General features: G+C 47.7%; 1 protein-coding gene across 1 annotated transcript in view; it reads left to right on the plus strand.

Moving 5' to 3' along the window:
- The first annotated feature begins 15,617 nt into the window (after positions 1 to 15,617).
- Positions 15,618 to 19,381, plus strand: part of LOC119458454 (uncharacterized) — a 90,668-nt gene continuing 86,904 nt past the window's right edge. Inside the window, exon 1 of the mRNA XM_049671221.1 lies at positions 15,618 to 15,862. Coding sequence (XP_049527178.1) covers positions 15,637 to 15,862 — 226 coding nt within the window. The 5' untranslated portion in view covers positions 15,618 to 15,636. The remainder of the gene's footprint in view (positions 15,863 to 19,381) is intronic.

Here is a 19,381-nt window from a genome sequence, read left to right on the forward strand (position 1 = left end):
TTTCAACTGATATGTTGTCATGGGCTGCAATACTTTTTTTCCATTTGGCTTTGGGTTTTCTGTACCTTCTTTTATTTCTTCATTTGCATTATTTATACTTCTTGTGCTCTATTGATTTATTGAATGTATAATTATATCATTCGTACATATACATATACATACAAGTATCTATATATGTGTGTATTATGTGTATATATGTAAACATACTTTTTTTGCACTGTTGTCTGCTGTGCTTGTCTCGCCTTTTGCTCTGGGGCCATGACAATCTTGTATTGTGAAAATCGTAATAAACTTCAAACTTCAAACAACTCACCCACTGCCTTTAACTCTCTTCTACCGGGCTTGTTGTCGGACCGCGCGTCTCCTTTGACAACTGCAGCTCCTACAAATTGCCTCCCGCAACACACACTAAATTCCAATTCTTCCATCAGATGTTCCAGCCCCGTTTTGGTGCAATGCCGCTAAAGCGGTTCATGCAACAACGTACCGAACGACCACCTATTTTCCTGAGAATAGCTCGAAACAGGCGATATTTGCATCCACACCTAAACCGATCGGATCTTGCGCGTCCGATAGAAAGATTTCGGCCGTAGAGGTAGGTCTTGAATGAAGGTGAGCTCAGCCGTGTCGATCATATTTGCTTCCTTCAGCGAGACGTCAGTCAGTGCGTGGTGGACGAACATTCATTCGGGCAGTGACGGTTATGAAAGCCAGACGTGCCGCTCCAACGTGTGCCGAAGTATCTCGTCTCCGGGATCCACGGACTGGTCAGAGTGCTGTAGTGACAACAGGACAAGTACGAGGAACTGGCGCGTCCCGAGCGATGGTGAGCGCGAAATCCGCGTCACCCATTCCTAAGATCAAGAGGTGGTATCGGGCTTTGGCAGGGAAGACGGAGTGTCATCGCATAGCTAGACATAGTCAGAGATCCGCAGCAAGAAATACAGCCAACATTCAGGGTCTACGGCGGGGAAGACTGCGAGTCCACGTGCTGACTTTTTGTCGGACGTAGACGCAGCGGCGAAATTTGGAAAATGGTAGTATTCTCGGTGGTGGTTGGGTTGCACCTCGGCTGTGTAGACAGCCATGTGAAAGTATTAGTAGTGGTGTGCGGTGTGCTTATGGGTTGGGGTAGAGGCAATGATATGGCTTCGTGATGCGTTACGAGGAGTGAAACAGCGATGGGTGTGGAGATTGCGCCACCGACGGAGTGAGTTTTCCCCAAATGTTATAAAAGCTCCATGCCATTCAGCCAAGGACCGGTGCACAGTGCCTTCGTGGTTGATCTCTGCCTGGGTGTCGCCGCGATATTATTTTGCTACTAATTTGGTATTTTTTGTCTGGCCAGTCATGACAACAACCTAATGCATTATTGAGTCGAAAGCCTTATACGGCTTATAGATCGAAAAATCCGACGACCGTCCGGAGTCATAGCACCAAAATTCAAGTGACGTCTGAGACACAATACATGGCTTGATAAGTGAATGCAGGTGATACGTTTAAATATGAATTAAGTGTTCTCAGTGTTAAATCAGAAGTTAAGGCAAAACGTGAAGTAAAGTGAATTAAGGCGATTCCAATGTGAAATAATGCAAATCTACGGTAAAAAAGTGAATGAAATTATAATTATGTGTCTACCATGTCTACCGGGACCAATCATACCGTGTCTACGTGTGCATCCGGTCAGGCGCGTCATGAAAAGTACGCGTGCAATTACGTGACGCCTCATAGAAATCGTGGCGCGGAGGTGGCGCGGTTCAGTCTGTTTTGTTCTACTGAACGTGGTATGTAACTTGAGAGAAAGTACGTCTTCGAAGGATGAACTACTTAAACCTACAGCGAAAAGAAAACGATAAAACAAACAGAAAACAAGTAATAGGAAGTAACAGCGCAATCGAATGAGAATGTCGAAGTAATTTATTTGGCATGCTTTCGCCTTCACTTGGTTTAGCGTATGCGAAAGGGACTGTCAACTTTTGTCTTCACCCAACGATGGCGGTCATCCTGAAAGTCGTGAAACCACGGCAGTTCCCCGCATCCGGCTGCGGGGAGCCGCAGTGCATGAATGCCACCAGGCTGCCTGCTCAGCTGCTCCATAAGAAAGGTGCGGTTTCCGTAGACAGTGTTGTGGTCGCGGTACTCAGGGCAGCGCGCTCAGCCGTATCCAGGAAGCGTGGTCGCCATCATATGGTAGCTTAAAGATAGAAGTCATCACTGATATGGTTTTCATGACTGTATATATATATATATATATATATATATATATATAGTCAGAGAAAGAGTTCGCCACCATATATAGTGCGATAATAAACGATGGCAAATGAGCAATCCGGGTCAGAGCATAGCACACGGCCAAGACGAGCGACATTGCTTATAACCCCCGGTTCTGTGCCGGTAGCGCCATCACCGGTGCATGCTGTCAAAAACTAAATTTTGGTCGCATGGGTAAAAAAACAAAAGACGAAAGGAAGAAAACCAGCAACTGAAACTTTTCTTAAACAGTTGAAAGGAACTTGAAGGCAACGTTTCTTAACTCTGGAAAGTTATTTCTCAAGCAGCTCTCGTGCTGATTGTTGTGGCATGCCATGGAAAACCAGCCTTTAGAGAATTCATAAAAGCAAATCCAATGAGGTCTTTAAATATTTTTTTATTAGCAACGCATTCACCGTTGCACATTTTATTTAGGGTCTGGGGAGAGGTATCAGTCCCCAAATATAAACATTTTATAACATATTTGTCTTACCTATAAAAAACCTAGTTCTCATGTTTTTAAAGTGCACAAAAAAAATAATGGCATCTGTATGTACGGCATCCCAGCCCCATCCCAGAAAGGAATGATGTTGTGGTAAATTTATAGGTGTAAATAAAAATTGCAAATAAGCTGTATAAGAACATAAATTAAAAGAAAATTTTCCTATAGCTTTCATAATATATAGCGACCACCTATCTGGTGTATATTCCTGTCTCTCCTCACCACGCATAAGTATAAATTTGACAATTAAAAATAAACTTACCCCAAAACAAAAATATCTGCAGAGAACGCTGAGGTTTTAATAGTAGCTTGGCAGAAGCCATTAGGAAGAAAAATATTGCATTTGCAAGTAATGACGCCATTTGCTCCTGGAAATACAGAAATATCTCATAGAAAATGCAGCAACGTTTTACGTACTATTACGAAATTGAAGGACATTTTTACCCATCTTTCGACATTTACCTATGTGTCGGTTCCGTTAGTTTATTTGCTCTGCCGTTTTTTCCTAAGTTGGTTTAACAGTTACGTTTTATTGAATTGTACTGAAGGCACTGACCACGGTTCTGGGGGGCTATAACGTAAAGTGATTCCAAACTGTCTTGATTCCAGTTTCTGCAATCGACCTCCACGATTGATCAAAACATTTTCGGGCCACTCCCAACTTCCCCTGTCTGTCATGAGACGTCACGAAAACCACGATAGCTCCCCATATGATATAACATGTACACACTTATTATGCATGATTAAACCGCACAAAAGAAAAACAATCATTCCTGATTCGACCTCTTTTCACCGTTAGCCCTCTGCTATTGGTCCAATTTTTTCTGGTTACGCCCACTTCACGCGTCTGTCACGCGACCTCACAAAACAGCGAAAACTCACCACTTAAAATGACGTGTGCACGAAAAAAATGCATTAATATGTCGAAAAATTGTCAATTTTTCTGAATAGCCATAGACTGCCCGGTTTCGTAAGGAATAGAAGATGGCTGCCCGCCGATCGCTCAGGCCCTCGCTACTCGCACCTGCCGGTGAGCATGTATTTATTTGCGCAGGATAAACCTTTTTGCGTGGCAGTAAAACGTTATCGGGCCCTTTCGGCGCGTATACGACATCGCTCTGCCAACTCTTCCTTGATGAGGATCCATTTTAGTGGCATTCTTATCCTTCCATTGCACGCCGCCGCGATTTTCAACCAGCCACCGCAAGCCATGAAGCCGGTACCACCCTCTTCATGCGGTTATCTATTTTCACTGCGATGGCTCGGCCCAATCGAAACCCTTTCCACTAGAGCGTGCTCCTCGCCTCTTGTCAGCCACTTAGGTAAGAAAAACAGCTGAGTGTAGACAATGTTATTGCTTTTGAAAGCGAGCAAAGGTGACCTCCTATAAACGAGGAGAGTGTTTGATTGGGTTGTTCAGACAACGCTGCGGATCACGGCCCGATCCTTGCATCGGTGGTTACGTAAATTTGACGTCAGAAGTTTGGAATCATTTTACGTTATGGCGCTCCTGGTGTAAGTAGAACACTACGAGAAGCGCTTGCTCGCTGGCTTAGCCATAGCACCGACGGACTTGTTTCGCCCTACCGCTGCAAACTAGACCAAGTGCTGCTAGGCAAACACGCTCATTGTATTTGGTGTGGTACGTGGTAGGTGAAGGTGGGTGTCGGGGCAATGCAGGCTTATCCACTAGGAAGAGACGGACGATGCCTCGTGGCCATCTAGTAGCCATTGGACCTGAGGTAATAGCCCAGCTCAATGACCGTGTTGAGCTGGCCGGGTGGGGGGGGGGGGGGGGGGAGGGGTGAAGTCGTTGACGGTGGCGGGCACCAGCACACTTCTCTTGTTTGCCGCGACGATCATGGCGGAGTGGCCCTTGCGGCCCAGCACCAATCAAGCACGCCGATAAGCAGGCGTGCTTGATGCCGGCCACGTAGATGGTGTTCTTGTTCAAATTGATCGGTTTGGTCCGCATCGCACCAGCAATCTTCTTCAGTTCCCGCTGTGTAACCTTCACGTTCGCGTCCTTCTCGCACTTGCCACCGTCCATCAGACCAGCGATACCGGCTACCACGTACACTGAACCTGGGTGCTCATCTGGTTGTCAACATGTGCCTGCCTCGACATCTTCGAAGCGTCATTGTCTCGGCACCGAAGATAAGCCTGACTGTTGGAGACGAAGCTGCAGAACGTGCTACTGGCACGCTAGAGGGCCTGGTTCGAGTGGTGTGCCACTGGAGCTGCCGTGCCGACTGCGACTAAAATGCCTGACAAATGATACAATATCGGTTCCTGTTTTAATATCAATGTATATACAATTATGAGGTTTTCAAGTTGCTTATGTTTGCAAGCTTCATGTATGTGCTATTTACATTTCCTGTTATTTTGCTCATTGGTCTCAGCATATTGTGTTTTCTCACGCTGGGAATATAAATAAAACTCTACCAATAAAAGAATGTTTCATTGTGATTTTCGCGCCCTATGTAAGGAAACTTTCTGCCTGTTAATAACAAAAGAAAGATTAATTTTGTTTATGCAGGTAGGAAGGGAGACCCAAGACTAAAACACCGACATGTATTCTCATCTTGCGGTAATTACAACGTCCGTTTTGGTGGCAATTTTAATTCATGGTAAGATACCTGGTATTCACTTTCAGCTCGTCTAGCCTTTCGCTTTTGAAAATGATAAGCCGGTTACACAGAATAGTGTACAGGAGTAGACGTATCCCTCACAATAAAGCACTGAACAAGAGCAGCAAATAATTTTATCATATTCGCACATTAAAACAGAGAGTGTTCGTTAGTTCCTTATAGGTCTGTTCGTGGCATTTAATGGCCAGCTGACACACAGGTTATGCACCTTAAGGGGATTTTCAATGGCAGATTCGTTTCAACATCACGATGGTTAATCATCGTCATTTTTCGTAATTGCCGTTACAAGTCCTGGTAGAATGGCTTGGGAGCCAGGAGCAGACGAACGCGCACTGGCTTGGACGTCGCCACGTCGTTCTTCCGGAATACAACTAAGCGCGACGGTCGCCATGTCGGTCGACGTAGCGTCGTAGTAGAACGCTCGTGGAGGAAATTGGGCCTTCCGACCTGTGGCCCACTGACATACAGTTTTGACCTGACCAAAAATGTATGGCTTGCCCAGCTCGATGGCCTCATGGCTTAACATCTGAATCACTCTAATCTCTGTGACGCCTTTCCGGGCGAACTGCATGGAGTTCTCGTCGTGCCTTGAATAAGCTCTAGGCCCGGCGATGAGGTGCTTTCCGCTGTGCAGGTGCACTCCGGATTCGGATAATATACGCTTTCTGAGCTCGACGTGAAATTATGGGCGCACAGGTCGCACACATGCCTGTCCAGTCCAGTGACTTCAAGCAATGGGGTTGGTCACCTTTACGTGGCTACCGTTATACCCCTTACCGCAGCTTCTACAGCGACTGAAACTACAAGCGTCCCACCTGATGCATTACTATAGTAATACCAGCGCTACCGGCATTGTTACCAAGGCTCTCGCAATCAGTGCGCGTCGCCCTTCTCGGAAGTAGTTTCATCCTACTTGGTATCATGGGAGAACACGAGCGATACCATCGTGCCATGTCGCTTCTCTCTTACGCGTTGGAAAGTAAATTTGCTTCTCATCATGGCGAACCCAGCAAAGAACTGAATGCGTTAGCCTTGGAGAGATTCGTATAACCAGTCACGATCACTACAATGAGATTTATCTTTTTTTGTGTTCCCATACAGGCCGCCAATGGAAACTGAACCCGGCAACGTTCAACACGCGCACCGTCTCAAGTGAGCCTAGCTTAGCAGGATTATTTGAAGAATTATCAGGCATTGCCTGGGATATTATTGGCCTTAGAGAGGTTAGAAGAACTGGTGAGGCTTACACAGTGCTGACTAACGGCCATGTCCTCTGCTACAGAGGTCTTCCAGATAATAGAGATACCGGGGTAGGATTTCTAGTCCATAACAACATAGCGGGCAATATTGATGAATTCTACAGCAATAATGAGAGGGCAGCAGTCGTTGTAAATAAGCTGAATAGGAGGTACAAAATGAAAGTAGTACAAGCCAACGCCCCAACCTCTAGTCACGATGATGAAGCAATAGAATAGCTTTATGAATATGTTGAATTAACAATGAGAAAGGTGCAAACTCTGTATACTGTAGTCATGGGCGACTTCAATGCAAAAGTGGGGAAAAAGCAGGTTGGTGAGCAAGCAATTGGCAACTATGGCATCGATTCTAGGAATGCAAGAGGAGAGATGCTAGTAGAATTCGCAGAAAGGAATAGGCTCCGAATAATGAATACCTTCTTCAGGAAGCGCAGCAACAGGAAGTGGACCTGGAAAAGCCTTAATGGAGAAACAAGGAATGAAATAGATTTCATACTCTCTGCCGATACAAGCATAGTGCAGGATGTAGGAGTGTTAGGTAAGGTAAAATACAGTGAACATAGGTTAGTGAGGTCTAGGATTTCTCTCAATTTGAAGAGAAAAAGAGTGAAATTAGTCAAAACGAAACAGGCCAACCTAGAGGCAGTAAAGGTAAAAGCAGACCAATTCCGGCTGGTGCTCGCAAACAAATATGCAGCTTTAGAAAAGGAAGATAAAAACAACATAGAAGTAATGAATGAAACCGTAACTAGGTTCATCTCAGAAGCAGCAATTGAAGTGGGAGGTAAGGCACCAAGGCAACCAGTAGGTAAGCTCTCCCAAGTAACACAGGACCTAATAAGGAAACGAGAAAACATGAAAATGTCCAACTCAAGAGATGAGATAGAATTCGCTGAACTGTCAAAACTGATCAACAAGAAGAAAGTAACCGATACTCGAAATTATAACGTAGTGATAAGGGGTTTATTGGCGTTCAATCCCGTTATGTCCAGCGCAAAGAGCACCCGAGCAGTTCCAGCCAAACGCCAGCGCGAGGCAAAACCAGCGACACCGATCCTTTCGTCTTTATCTTCCTCACTTCAGGTGCCATGCGACCACAGCGACGCTTGTGCTAACTTCGTCATTACAATGGCCCCACGAGAGAAGACTAGCAATCCTGGCGACTCATGGTGACGACACGATAGAGGGATCGTAATACGGTTTAAGCCGGCTGACGTGCACGGTCTCGCGCCCACGACGCCGCAGATCGTCAGACAGCGTGAGAGGCTCGACCACATAGTTTACAGCAGATGTACAGGCGACGATCCGGTAGGGTCCGTGGTATTGAGCCAGCAGCTTAGACGAAAGACCGGGAATGTGAGGCGGAATCCACAACCAAACGAGGGAGCCGACACGGAAAGTTGTAGGGCTCAGGTCGGTGTCATGTCGATTCCGCTGGTGGGCTTGACCTTCCGTCGTGAAGGTACGGGCAAGTTGGCGGTATTCTTCAGCGTACCTGGCTACTTCTGATATGGGTTTATATTCAGAGGCATCAGGTTGGTATGGCAATACTGTATCGAACGTGCACGAGGGTTCTCGTCCATACAATAAAAAGAATGGAGAAAAACATGTGGTCGCTTGAGTCGCGGTATTGTAAGCGTAGGTGACAAAGGGGAGAACCATGTCCCAGTTGGAGTGGTCCGACGCGACGTATGCAGTGAGCATGTCGCCAAGAGTGCGATTGAAGCGCTGAGTTAATCCATTGGTTTGCGGATGGTACGCGGTTGGTGTACGATGGACGACGTGGCACTCGGCAAGCAGAGCTTCGACCACTTAGGAAAGAAAGACACGTCCTCTGTCACTGAGGAGTTCTCGAGGAGGGCCATGTAGAAGCACGAAATTGCACAGGATGAAGAAAGCAACCTCACGTGCTGTAGCGGCAGGAAGGGCGGCAGTCTCAGCATATCGGGTGAGATGGTCAACACCAACGATTATCCACCGGCTTCCAGACGTAGTGCATGGGAGTGGGCCGTAAAGGTCGATGCCGACCCGATCGAAAGGCCGCGCAGGGCAAGGTAAAGGCTGAAGAGCACCGGTCGAGCGTTGCGGAGGAATCTTGCGTTGTTGGCATGCTTCGCAAGCACGGATATACTTTAGGACAAAGCTGCACATACCGCGCCAGTAGAAGCGTTGGCGCAACCTTGCGTAAGTTTTCAGCATGCCTGCGTGAGCACTCTGTGGGTCGGCATGAAAAGCAGCGCAGATGTCGGAGCGCATGTGACGAGGTATTACGAGAAGCCATTTACGACCACCCGGTATATAGTTGTGGCGATAGAGCAGGTTGTCTGGCACGGTAAAATGAGAGGCTTGACGGCGGAGCGCGCGGGAGGGCGGATTGGCGGTGGAATCCGACAAAAGGTCGAGAAGGGCAACAATCCACGGATCCTTCCGTTGCTCCGAATGCATGGACTCGACGTTGAGCGCTGAGATAGCGGTGTACTGTGCCGAGAGAGACGCTGTATCGTGGGGTAGAGGAGAGCGAGAAAGGGCGTCCGCGTCAGAATGCTTGCGGCCAGACCTGTACACCACTTGGATATCATACTCTTGAAGCCGGAGGGCCCATCGACCGAGGCGGCCCGAGGGATCTTTCAAAGTCGACAACCAGCAAAGAGCGTGGTGGTCCGTGATGACATAAAACGGGCGGCCATAAAGGTAGGGTCGGAACTTGGCAAGAGCCCAGAATATAGCCAGGCACTCTTTCTCAGTGGTTGAATAGTTGGTCTCGGCTTTGGGAGGGTTCGACTCGCGTAGGCGACAACATACTCGTGATTGCCAGGCTTCCGTTGCGCGAGCACCGCACCAAGGCCCCCGCCGCTTGCATCAGTGTGCACCTCCATTAGGCGCCCGGGGATCGTAGTGCCGGAGAATCGGAGGAGCTGTGAGCAGCTGGCGTAGCGTCAGGAATGCGTCATCACATTCACGAGACCAGTGAGACACGTTGGTGCCAACGGTGAGAAGTCGCGTCAAAGGGTGCGATAACGGTCGCGAAATCGCGCACAAAGCGGCGAAAATAAGAACAAAGGCCGATGAAGCTCCGGAGGGTCTTCAGTCACGTCGGCTTAGGGAAATCGGCGACAGCTCGAAGTTTCGCAGGATCAGGGAGGACGCCGTCTTTGCACACAACGTGGCCCAAGACAGTCAAGGTGCGAGCTGCAAAGCGACACTTTTGGATATTCAGCTGCAGACCAGCGTTCCTAAGACATGTCAAAACTTGGTGGAGACGTGAGAGGTGCGTCGAGAAGCCTGAAGAAAACACGACGATGTCATCAAGGTAACATAGGCAAATGTTCCATTTGAGACCACGAAGTATGTTATCCATCATGCGCTCGAAAGTTGCGGGCACATTACAGAGCCCGAATGGCATGACGGTAAATTCATATAGCAGATCAGGGGTGACAAACGCTGTCTTCGGTCGATCGCATTCGGCCATGGGAACCTGCCAGTAGCCAGATCGTAGGTCCAATGACGAGAAGTACTCAGCGCCTTGTAAACAATCGAGTGCATCGTCAATTCGGGGTAAAGGGTAGACGTCCTTCCGTGTGACTTTGTTTAGGCGGCGGTAATCGACACAGAAACGAATAGAACCATCTTTTTTTCGCACTAGCACAACTGGAGAAGACCACGGACTCTGGGATGGTTGAACGACGCCACGCTCGAGCATGTCATTCACTTGGTCGTTGATTATACAACGCTCCGCCGCTGAAACGCGATAGGGGCGTTGTCTGAGGGGAGAGTGGGACCCGGTGTCGATGTGGTGGGAAACACTGTTCGTACGACCCAAGGCGTGTTCCGTACAGTCGAACGAAGAACGGAAAGTATCTAGGAGAGACAGGAGTTTCTCGCAGTGCTCGAGGGAAAGGTTGGCGTCAACGCATGAATCAAAGACTTCGGTAGCCAATCGGGAGCTTTTCGGAACTGGTGTCACGCTTGTGCTAACTTCGTCATTACGGTAGGGAAGATTGAGGAAGCCGTAAAATGTGAACGCAGCAATAACACAGTAAGAAGAAAGCTTGGCATAGGACAAGGCAAGATGTATGCACTGAAAGATAAGCATGGTAATATCATCAGCAATTTCGATGACATAGTAAAAGCAGCTGAAGAATTCTATACTGACCTGTACAGTGCTCAAAACAGCCAAGCTACTTTCATTCGAAATAATGATTAACCGGATACAGAGGCTCCTTCTATAACTAGCTATGAAGTTACAAGCGCCTTGAAAGACATGACCAGGGGAAAAGCTGTTGGAGAAGATGGAATAACAGTAGATTTAATCAAAGATGCAGGAGATATCATGCTTGAAAAGCTTGGGGCCATTTATACGCAATGCCTCACAACTTCAAGTGTACCAGAGAGCTGGAACAACGCCAACATTATACTAATCCATTGGAAGGGAGACGTTTAAGAATTGAAGAATTATAGACCTATTAGCTTGCTTTGAGTATTGTATAAGATATTCACCAAGATAATTTCCAACAAAATCAGGGTAACACTTGACTTCAGCCAACCAAGAGAACAGGCTGGCTTCAGGAAGGGATATTCTACGATAGATCACATCCATGTCATCAATCAGGTAATCGAGAAATCTGCGGAGTACACTCAACCTCTCTGTATGGCTTTCACAGATTATGAAAAGGCATTTGGTTCAGTAGAGATGCCAGCAGTCATAGAGGCATTGCGTAATCAAGGAGTACAGGAGGCATACGTGAATATCTTCGCAAATATCTACAAGGATTTCACGGCTACATTGGTTCTCCTCAAGAAAAGTAGAAAGTTACCTATCAAGAATGGGGTCGGGCTAGGAGACATTATCTCTCCAATGCTTTTCACTGCATGCTTGGAAGAAGTATTCAAGCTCTTAGACTGGGAAGGCTTAGTGTTGAGGATCAACGGCGAATATCTCAGCAACCTTCGGTTTGCAGGGGACGTTGTCCTATTCAGCAACAATGGGGACGAATTTACAAGTGTTGGAGTGCCTTAACCGAGGAAGTGTAAGAGTGTGGTTGAAGGTTTTTATGCAGCAGACAACCATAATGTTCAATAGCCTGGCAAGGGAACAAGAATTCAGGATCGCCAGTCAGCCTCAAGAGTCTGTACAGGAGTACGTTTATATAGGTCAGTTACTCACAGGTAACCCTGATCACGAGAAAAAAAATATATTAGAATACAATTGGGCTGGAGAGCCTACGGCAGGCATTACCAAATCCTGACTGGGTGATTACCACTATCGTTGAAAATAAAAGTGTTCAATCATTGCATTATACCGGTGCTAACATATGGGGCAGAAACTTGGAGGTTAACAAAGAAGCTCGAAAAGAAGTTAAGGACCGCAGAAAGAGCGATGGAACGAGAAATCTTAGAACTAACGTTAAGAGACAGGAAGAGAGCGGTAAGCATCAGAGAACAAACGGGGATAGCCGATATTCTAGTTGACATTAGGCGGAAAAAATGGAGCTGCGCAGGCTATGTAATGCGTAGGAGGGATAACCGGTGGACCATTAGGGTTACAAAATGGATACCAAGAGAAGGGAAGCGCAGTCGAGGTCGGCAGAAAACCAGATGGGATGATGAAGTTAGGGAAGTTGCAGGCGCAAGTTTGAAAACGCTAGCGGAAGACAGGGGTAATTGGAGATCGCAGGGAAAGGCCTTCGTCCTGCAGTCGACATAAAATATATGCTGATGCTTATGATGATGATGCTGTACCACCTCGACATCATCACAAGTTGTCTACGTTGGCATTGAAAAGCGTGGTTCTACATCTACAAACCCATCGCCTGATTTTTTTTCTGCCTCTAGTGAGGGATAATAAACGTCGCAGGGCATGGCACCAAGAATGCCGTGAGAGCGTGTTTGTAGCAAATACGACAGCGGCCACACGAGCGTTCTTCGAGTGACAATATAAGTGACATCGCAATAAACCAGACAGGCTTAATTAGCAGACACGCAGAATTACAGTCTTCGAAAACTCTTTGTAACAGCTGCATTCATAATAGCGGGAATGCGTAAATATTGACAACTGTCCCTTATTTTCCATATTTATTATTTTTTTTCTATTGCGATAAGGAATTCAAGAAGTCAGGCCAAAAAAGTAGAGCGTAAAATATTAGTGTACTGAAACTCACACGTTTCGGTGCTCTAAAAATCCTAAAACTACATTTGCGCTGAATGAGCGTGCATTAGCCACAGTGGTGTGAGATTATGTTTTACAAAAAAACAAGCGATTTACACAAAGAAGTTCCTGCCTGCATCCTCAACCCAGCTGCAAGGTATTTGTTAAAAACGACTCCCAGTGAATATTTTATTTAAATTGTGGAAGGTGTTATAAGCCCTCCAAAGAGCGTTTAGCGAAATACGTTTTCGAAATCTGTTCAATATTGGAAAATATAGAGACACTTCAATGACCCGGTTAGCATATGACCAGCAGGCTAGCGCGACTACCAATAGATCTGCACTGTTCCCCTTTTCCTCATATCGGCAATATCAGTGGTGCACCAAATGCATGTTGTAGACGGGCTTTGAGTTCGTGACGGGGAAACCTTGGCTGTGGAGGAAGTGGTGATAGCCCTAGCCGCGACACACCCCCGTCAGAATACATTATTACAAATTCGCAGGCGGCTTATAGAAACTATATGCGTGGTAAAATCACTCCGCTGGCATGCAAATTTCTTAGTCAAGCTAAGACTCGCGCTGCACCGAAGCAGCTGATATGGGTACCAGGTCACGAGGGGGTGGAGGGAAACGAGCGTGCACATGCTCGAGCTTTTCTTCCCCGGGATCCTTCTACGTCCTCCTTTCCTGACTTTGTCTCCCCCACTCCGTTAACAACATACTCAGAGATACTACAGCATCTGCGCCTTGAGAGGCAGACACTGTTAGGGCCCGCTAAGGGTCTGAATAAATCAGAAGAGTCTCACGTCCGTCGGCTAGAAACTGTCATTTAATAATCCATCTACTCTTCACGCCATAGAGCCCGTCGTTTTTCGGCGCAGTGCAAATTTTGTGGCCAAAAGGCAGATTTATACCATATGCTATGGGCTTGTCAGAAAAATAGCAGTATTGCCATAATAAATCAGCCAACGTGGGAGGACTGGGAGGCGGCCCTGTCTAGCTATAGGACCTCGAGGAGCAACGAGCCCTCATCGAAAGAGCACGGGCAGCGGCTTTTGCCAATGGTGTCCCGGAATAGGGACCTGACCATGCCTTCCCGTTACCCAAGCTTTATTTTCTTATTTTCAATAAAGCTTTTATCATCATCATTGACTAGCGCCAACAAGGAGCGTTCTTTCCCGGCTTTCTCCCAAACGTGAGCTGAGGGGCCGCATCAGGTTCATGTGACGCATCCCGTGTTCTTTCTTCTCTTTGTTTTTTGTTGCGGGGCGTGATTGCAGTGGCGACATTTCGTTTTCCTCGTTTTAATTGCTGAAGTGTCATGGTGCATGATGTTGCAGGGAGTTCATTTTACGTAGAGGCATTTGTACATATGGCCTTGATACTCTGCTAGGCTGCCTAGAGTTATCGTGGCGCACAGCAGTGTAATACTTTGCAGACACGATCACTAGTGCATGACACATTCGCTGCATTTGTCTGTTTAAATGAACCAACCCGCGGAGGGGTTCCTTTACCATAAAACATTTCGCCATCAACTACACACACTGGTAATATTGAAAGTCACTCTTGAATTTACTGTTGTCTTCTCCCTTCACACGACACAGACATCCTTGATGCACGTATTCGTTTCTTGGGCCGGTGCTATTAAACAATGTGTTGTGCCGAAAATAAAATCAGCAATGGTCAGGTGGCAAAGCGCGAGGCCCCCAATATCGGGATTTGTTGTCCAAAATAAAAGTAAAAACATAAAGAAAAGTGCTCTCAACAAACGCGCTTGCCGGATATTTATTGCACGAATTTATTTCGATATAATTCGAAAGATGTCGTTCAATGATTCTATATGTAGTACATTATGCGACTGACTCAGTGGCCTCTTCGTTACACGGAAGAAAATACCATATATAGAAGCTGCTCCATGTCCCAAGATGAATATGTAGCATGACCATTCTTGAGGCGCATTCAACAGTGACTGAAGCACATTACAGAACATACTATCTTTCAGCAAATGTAATGCTTCTTGACCTTTTCAATACGAACATTATCGTTTAAGAGGACACAAGTCAACGGAAGTTACTTTAATTTAGAAAAAAAAAGAGCTGGAGCGGCTGCAGGAAACACCGAGGGTTGGTTAACGGGCTCTGATTGGGAAAGACAATCCTGACAAGATGTAAGATATTGCCAAGGTGCGTCATTCGGATACAGTGCTGAACGCGTTATGCTGTTTCCTGTGCAATCATGAATGCGAGATATCTAATCTTCAAACTTATTTATATTTCGTCTGGAGCTTGTTGCCACTGCGGCCAATCCTCGATTCACTTTGCAGTGAGCGTGACGCCAGTTGTTGGGCAACCGTGGTGAAGGGAGGCACTGTGCAAGGAAAAGCGAAACACCAGATCAATTGCCACGTTGGACATGGTGATTGCCTCTCTTTTATTGAGCCTCAAGTGAGGCGCTGTGTTCTGCTGCGCAACACTGAGGCTCTAAACGTCCGCACAGAGACGTAGCTCGGATTTCCGTACGCCGACGAGACAGCGCCTTGCATGTTAGACCCTGCGACGTGACTGCTCAAATGCGCTTGCTTTGAAGTGCAGTTCTCGTAGTTTTATTTAAATGTGCACTTATTATTACGTTGTTATCAATTCCACTGCCGTTTTCAGCAGGCACAAATTTAGTCGTTTTACTACAGCATTGCATTATATTTATCATTTATTTTCACATTATCTAATTGCACAACATTGACCTATATCTAAGAATAAAGGCCGACCAGAAGGGCAGCTACATAGATAATGTAGATGGTCGAGAGATGCCTTGGTCCTGGAAGAGGACGATTATAATGTCTATCGTTCACCCATCTTTGATATTTTCAGGTGACACCAGTAATTACAATGCAAATACTTGCAAAAAGCCCGACTTCGGTAAATGGCGTGACTGCAATGGCATCGGCGCTGGCTACTATTACGACGACGGCAAGAAATATTGCGTTGTACTGACAGATACTGGTTGCCCGAACCAAACACTGTTTCGTACACGCAAGAATTGTACCGATGTTTGTGAATCAGGTATGTACGAAGAAGTAGCGGTTACGTTTCGTATGTACAAGTGATTGCTCGCAATCGTACTGTCCATCAATAAGAAAGTCATTGTCATAACTTTATTCTGCCTATTGACAGCGCACAACTTGCACACCTGCATGCGGTTATATGAAGCAACCGCAATAATGTGAAAATGCGGTTCCGGTAAACCTAATGGGAGAGAATATGCCACTACCGTAGCCCAAGAAAAAAACAGCTTCATATCATCATTCACCCCGTGGATAGGGTGAATGATGATTAGTGGGCAAAGCTCCGGAGGGAATCATCGGTAAACCGTGAATCTTTCGTGTAATTCACCCAGTCTCGCCGCACTAAATCGAACGATTGACTTCCACCAATGACACGCGCCATATGTGACGTCATTCCTATTTTATAACAGCGCCCTTCATTATTATTGCACCATCTCCCGCTTAAGGGGACGCTAGCACAAACGCGTTAGAAACGTGCAGTACTCTCTAGTAAGGGGGAGAGGCCACAGCGTCTTACGCAGCCGTTTACACATGCCGGAACGTGCACCGCGTTTGCCGACGCCATCAGCGTTTATGAATACGGGGGTAAGGCGGAGAGGCCACAGCGTCTTACACCAGCTTCTTACACGGGCCGTAACGCACTAGCACAAACGCGTTAGAAACGCGCAGTCTTTCGTTAATGTTGGGTGTTTATTGTCATCATGGTGCGTGTGTCCATGTGCGCTTCGTGGCGTAGTGGCTAGCGGGCAAATATTGCGTTGTTCTCGACAAATCTCAATGTGGATTCGGTTCCATCTGAACGCACTACAATGACTCGGTTACCATATGACCAGCAGGCGAGCGCGACTACTAACAGGTATGCAGTCTTGCCCTTTTCCTCGATTAGCGCCCACAAGGCACGTACATATATATATATATATATATATATATATATATATTGTAGCGAAGAGAGACGCTAGTGCGTCCAGGTGTGTATGACCAGACGCTTGTGGGTCCAGCGCTTTTGATCGCAACGGCGCTCGTGCTTGACAGCCGTGTCTCGTTTGCCTGGCGACGCTGCGCTGCTCCGATCTCTAACAAACCCTTTACAATTGCTGGAGGTGCTGCGCTCTCAAAGCCTGCAACCTGGAACTTCGATCCCGCACCGTACTTTTGACCATGCCTGAAGAAGCCTCCCAACAAGTGCCTCCCCCTGCACCGGCACCTTGCTCTGGTGTGCCTCGCCACAGGGACCCTGCTATCTTCACAGGCGCGGATGACACCGACGTTGAGGATTGCCTAACAACCTACGAGCGGGTAAGCGCCCACAATAAATGGGACGAAGCAGCTAAGCTCAGCAACATGCTCTACTACCTCGCGGGTGTGGCCAGCTTATGGTACAACAACCATGGAACTGATTTTCCGACGTGGTCAGACTTCAAGACGTCTTTTGTGGATGTTTTTGGTCGCCCTGCTGTTTGTAAGCTGCGAGGCGAACAGCGTTTGCGGGAATGAGCTCAGCAAGTCGGTGAATCATTCACAAGTTACATCGAAGGCATCCTGGACTTATGCAAGAAAGTCAACGCAACCATGTCGGAGTCTGATAAGATCAGGAATGCTATGAAAAACAATGAAAACGATGCCTTCAACATTCTGTTGTCAAAATTCATCGGACTGTGGCAGAGATAATTACACTGTGCCAAAGTTACGAGGAGCTACGCAGGCAGTGGTTGTTGACCCGTAGCCCTCCATCACGCGACGTGCACCTCGCTAGCTTGACGGCCATTTCTGAGCAGTCAGCGTTGATGGCAGAAATGAAGGCGTTCGTGTGCGTGGAAATAGCACGCCAGCTCTCCTTGATGTCCTTTGGACAACCGCCACCAGTACAAGAGCCAACGTCAAGTTTTGAGCCCCCGCTCCGCCGCGCCATTGCGCAAGAACTGAACAAGATTTCGTCTGAGCGCCACCAACATGTTCCTGTGGCCGCACCTCTACGCTGAAATCGTCGCCAGGCCCCGACAGATCCCTCCGGCTGCACCACTCAGCTACGCGGAAGTCGTCGCCAGTCCTCACCCCTTCCGTCAAGGTGGGCCTCTCACTTACGCCGACGTCTTCACTATGCCCCGACCACAGCCCGCCATGCTACCACATCACCAGCCGGCCCGCACAACGCGTCGTCCTACACGGACACCACAGCGAATCGGTGGCGTACATCCGACAACCGGCCTATCTGCTTTGCGTGCCGCTACGCAGGTCACGTCGCAGGTTACTGTAATCGCGTGCAGTCGCCTAGCGCTACAACATATGCGCAAAATCACATGGTCGGTCCTCCCCGCCCATATTACGACGACCCTTCGGCATCGTCACCTACGTTGCGCCCAACGCCCAATGCCCGCCGCTTACCTTCTCCACGCCCACGCTCGCTATCACCGATGCGGCCTCGTCTCGCAGCTCGGGAAGAGGAAAACTAACCGTCGCAGCCCAGGAGGCAAGGGCTGCGACGCCGGCGCAACGCGAAAGTCCTCAGGGCAGCCCGACGACTGTGATAGACGTGTTTGTTGATGGTGTTCACACATCTGCACTTGTGGACACCGGAGCCGCCGTATCAGTTATGCACGCAAAACTTTGTCGCTTGATTTGGAAAGTCACAATGCCCCTTACTGGACTGTTCATCCGCCCAGCCGGCGCACAGCGTATTCACCCATTAGCGGCGTGCACAGCTCATGTTGTCATTGAGGACGTTGTATACGCCGTCCAATTTATTGCAATTTCTTCGTGCTCCCATGACGTTATCATCGGCTGGGATTTTCTCTCCCGCCACAATGCCGTCAATCATTGCGCATGGGACGAACTAGAATGGTCGCCGCTCACAGACTTGACGCTCGCCGACAATACTTCTCTTCCGAACAAACTACTCGTCAGACACGACACCACCGTTCCTCCCAACTCGTCAGTGGTTGTCTCTATGTACTGCAGCAGCCTCTCCGACGCCATCGCACTACTTTCTCCGTCTGGCCGCTTTTCCACTCGAAAAGGTCTACTGTTACCTTTTGCGGCGGTGGACATAAAAATGTCACAGTTTCGCCCTAAGGGCGAAGCAATGAATGCGATAGCAACACAGCAATGTCATACGAAGTAAGGTGAGCGGCTTTGGTAGCAACAACACGCAGAACTGTTGTCGACGCCATCGGCGTTTTGCCCGCGTTAGCTCAAAATGCGTGCGGCGTTGGTGACTGTTGCTGGAGCCTCTGATATAAATAGGCACTTGGTGCCGCAGCTAAACGTCGCCTCCCTTCCCTCCCCCTCCCCCACGGCCTCTCGCGCGTCCGAAGAAGGCGCGTTGCTCTAAATATATGAGGATGCGATAGCAAATTTGTAGAGAGCTATACGGAGTAATGATATTAGCTTTATCAGCTGTATAAACTTGGACATGCAGCAGCACCGGCAACGCGCAGAACTGTTGTCGACGCCGTCGGCGTTTTGCCCGCGTTCGCTCAAAATGCGTGCGGCGTTGGTGACTGTTGCCGGAGCCTGTGAT

Source organism: Dermacentor silvarum, chromosome 7 (genome assembly GCF_013339745.2).
Source record: "Dermacentor silvarum isolate Dsil-2018 chromosome 7, BIME_Dsil_1.4, whole genome shotgun sequence".
NCBI lineage: Eukaryota > Metazoa > Arthropoda > Arachnida > Ixodida > Ixodidae > Dermacentor > Dermacentor silvarum.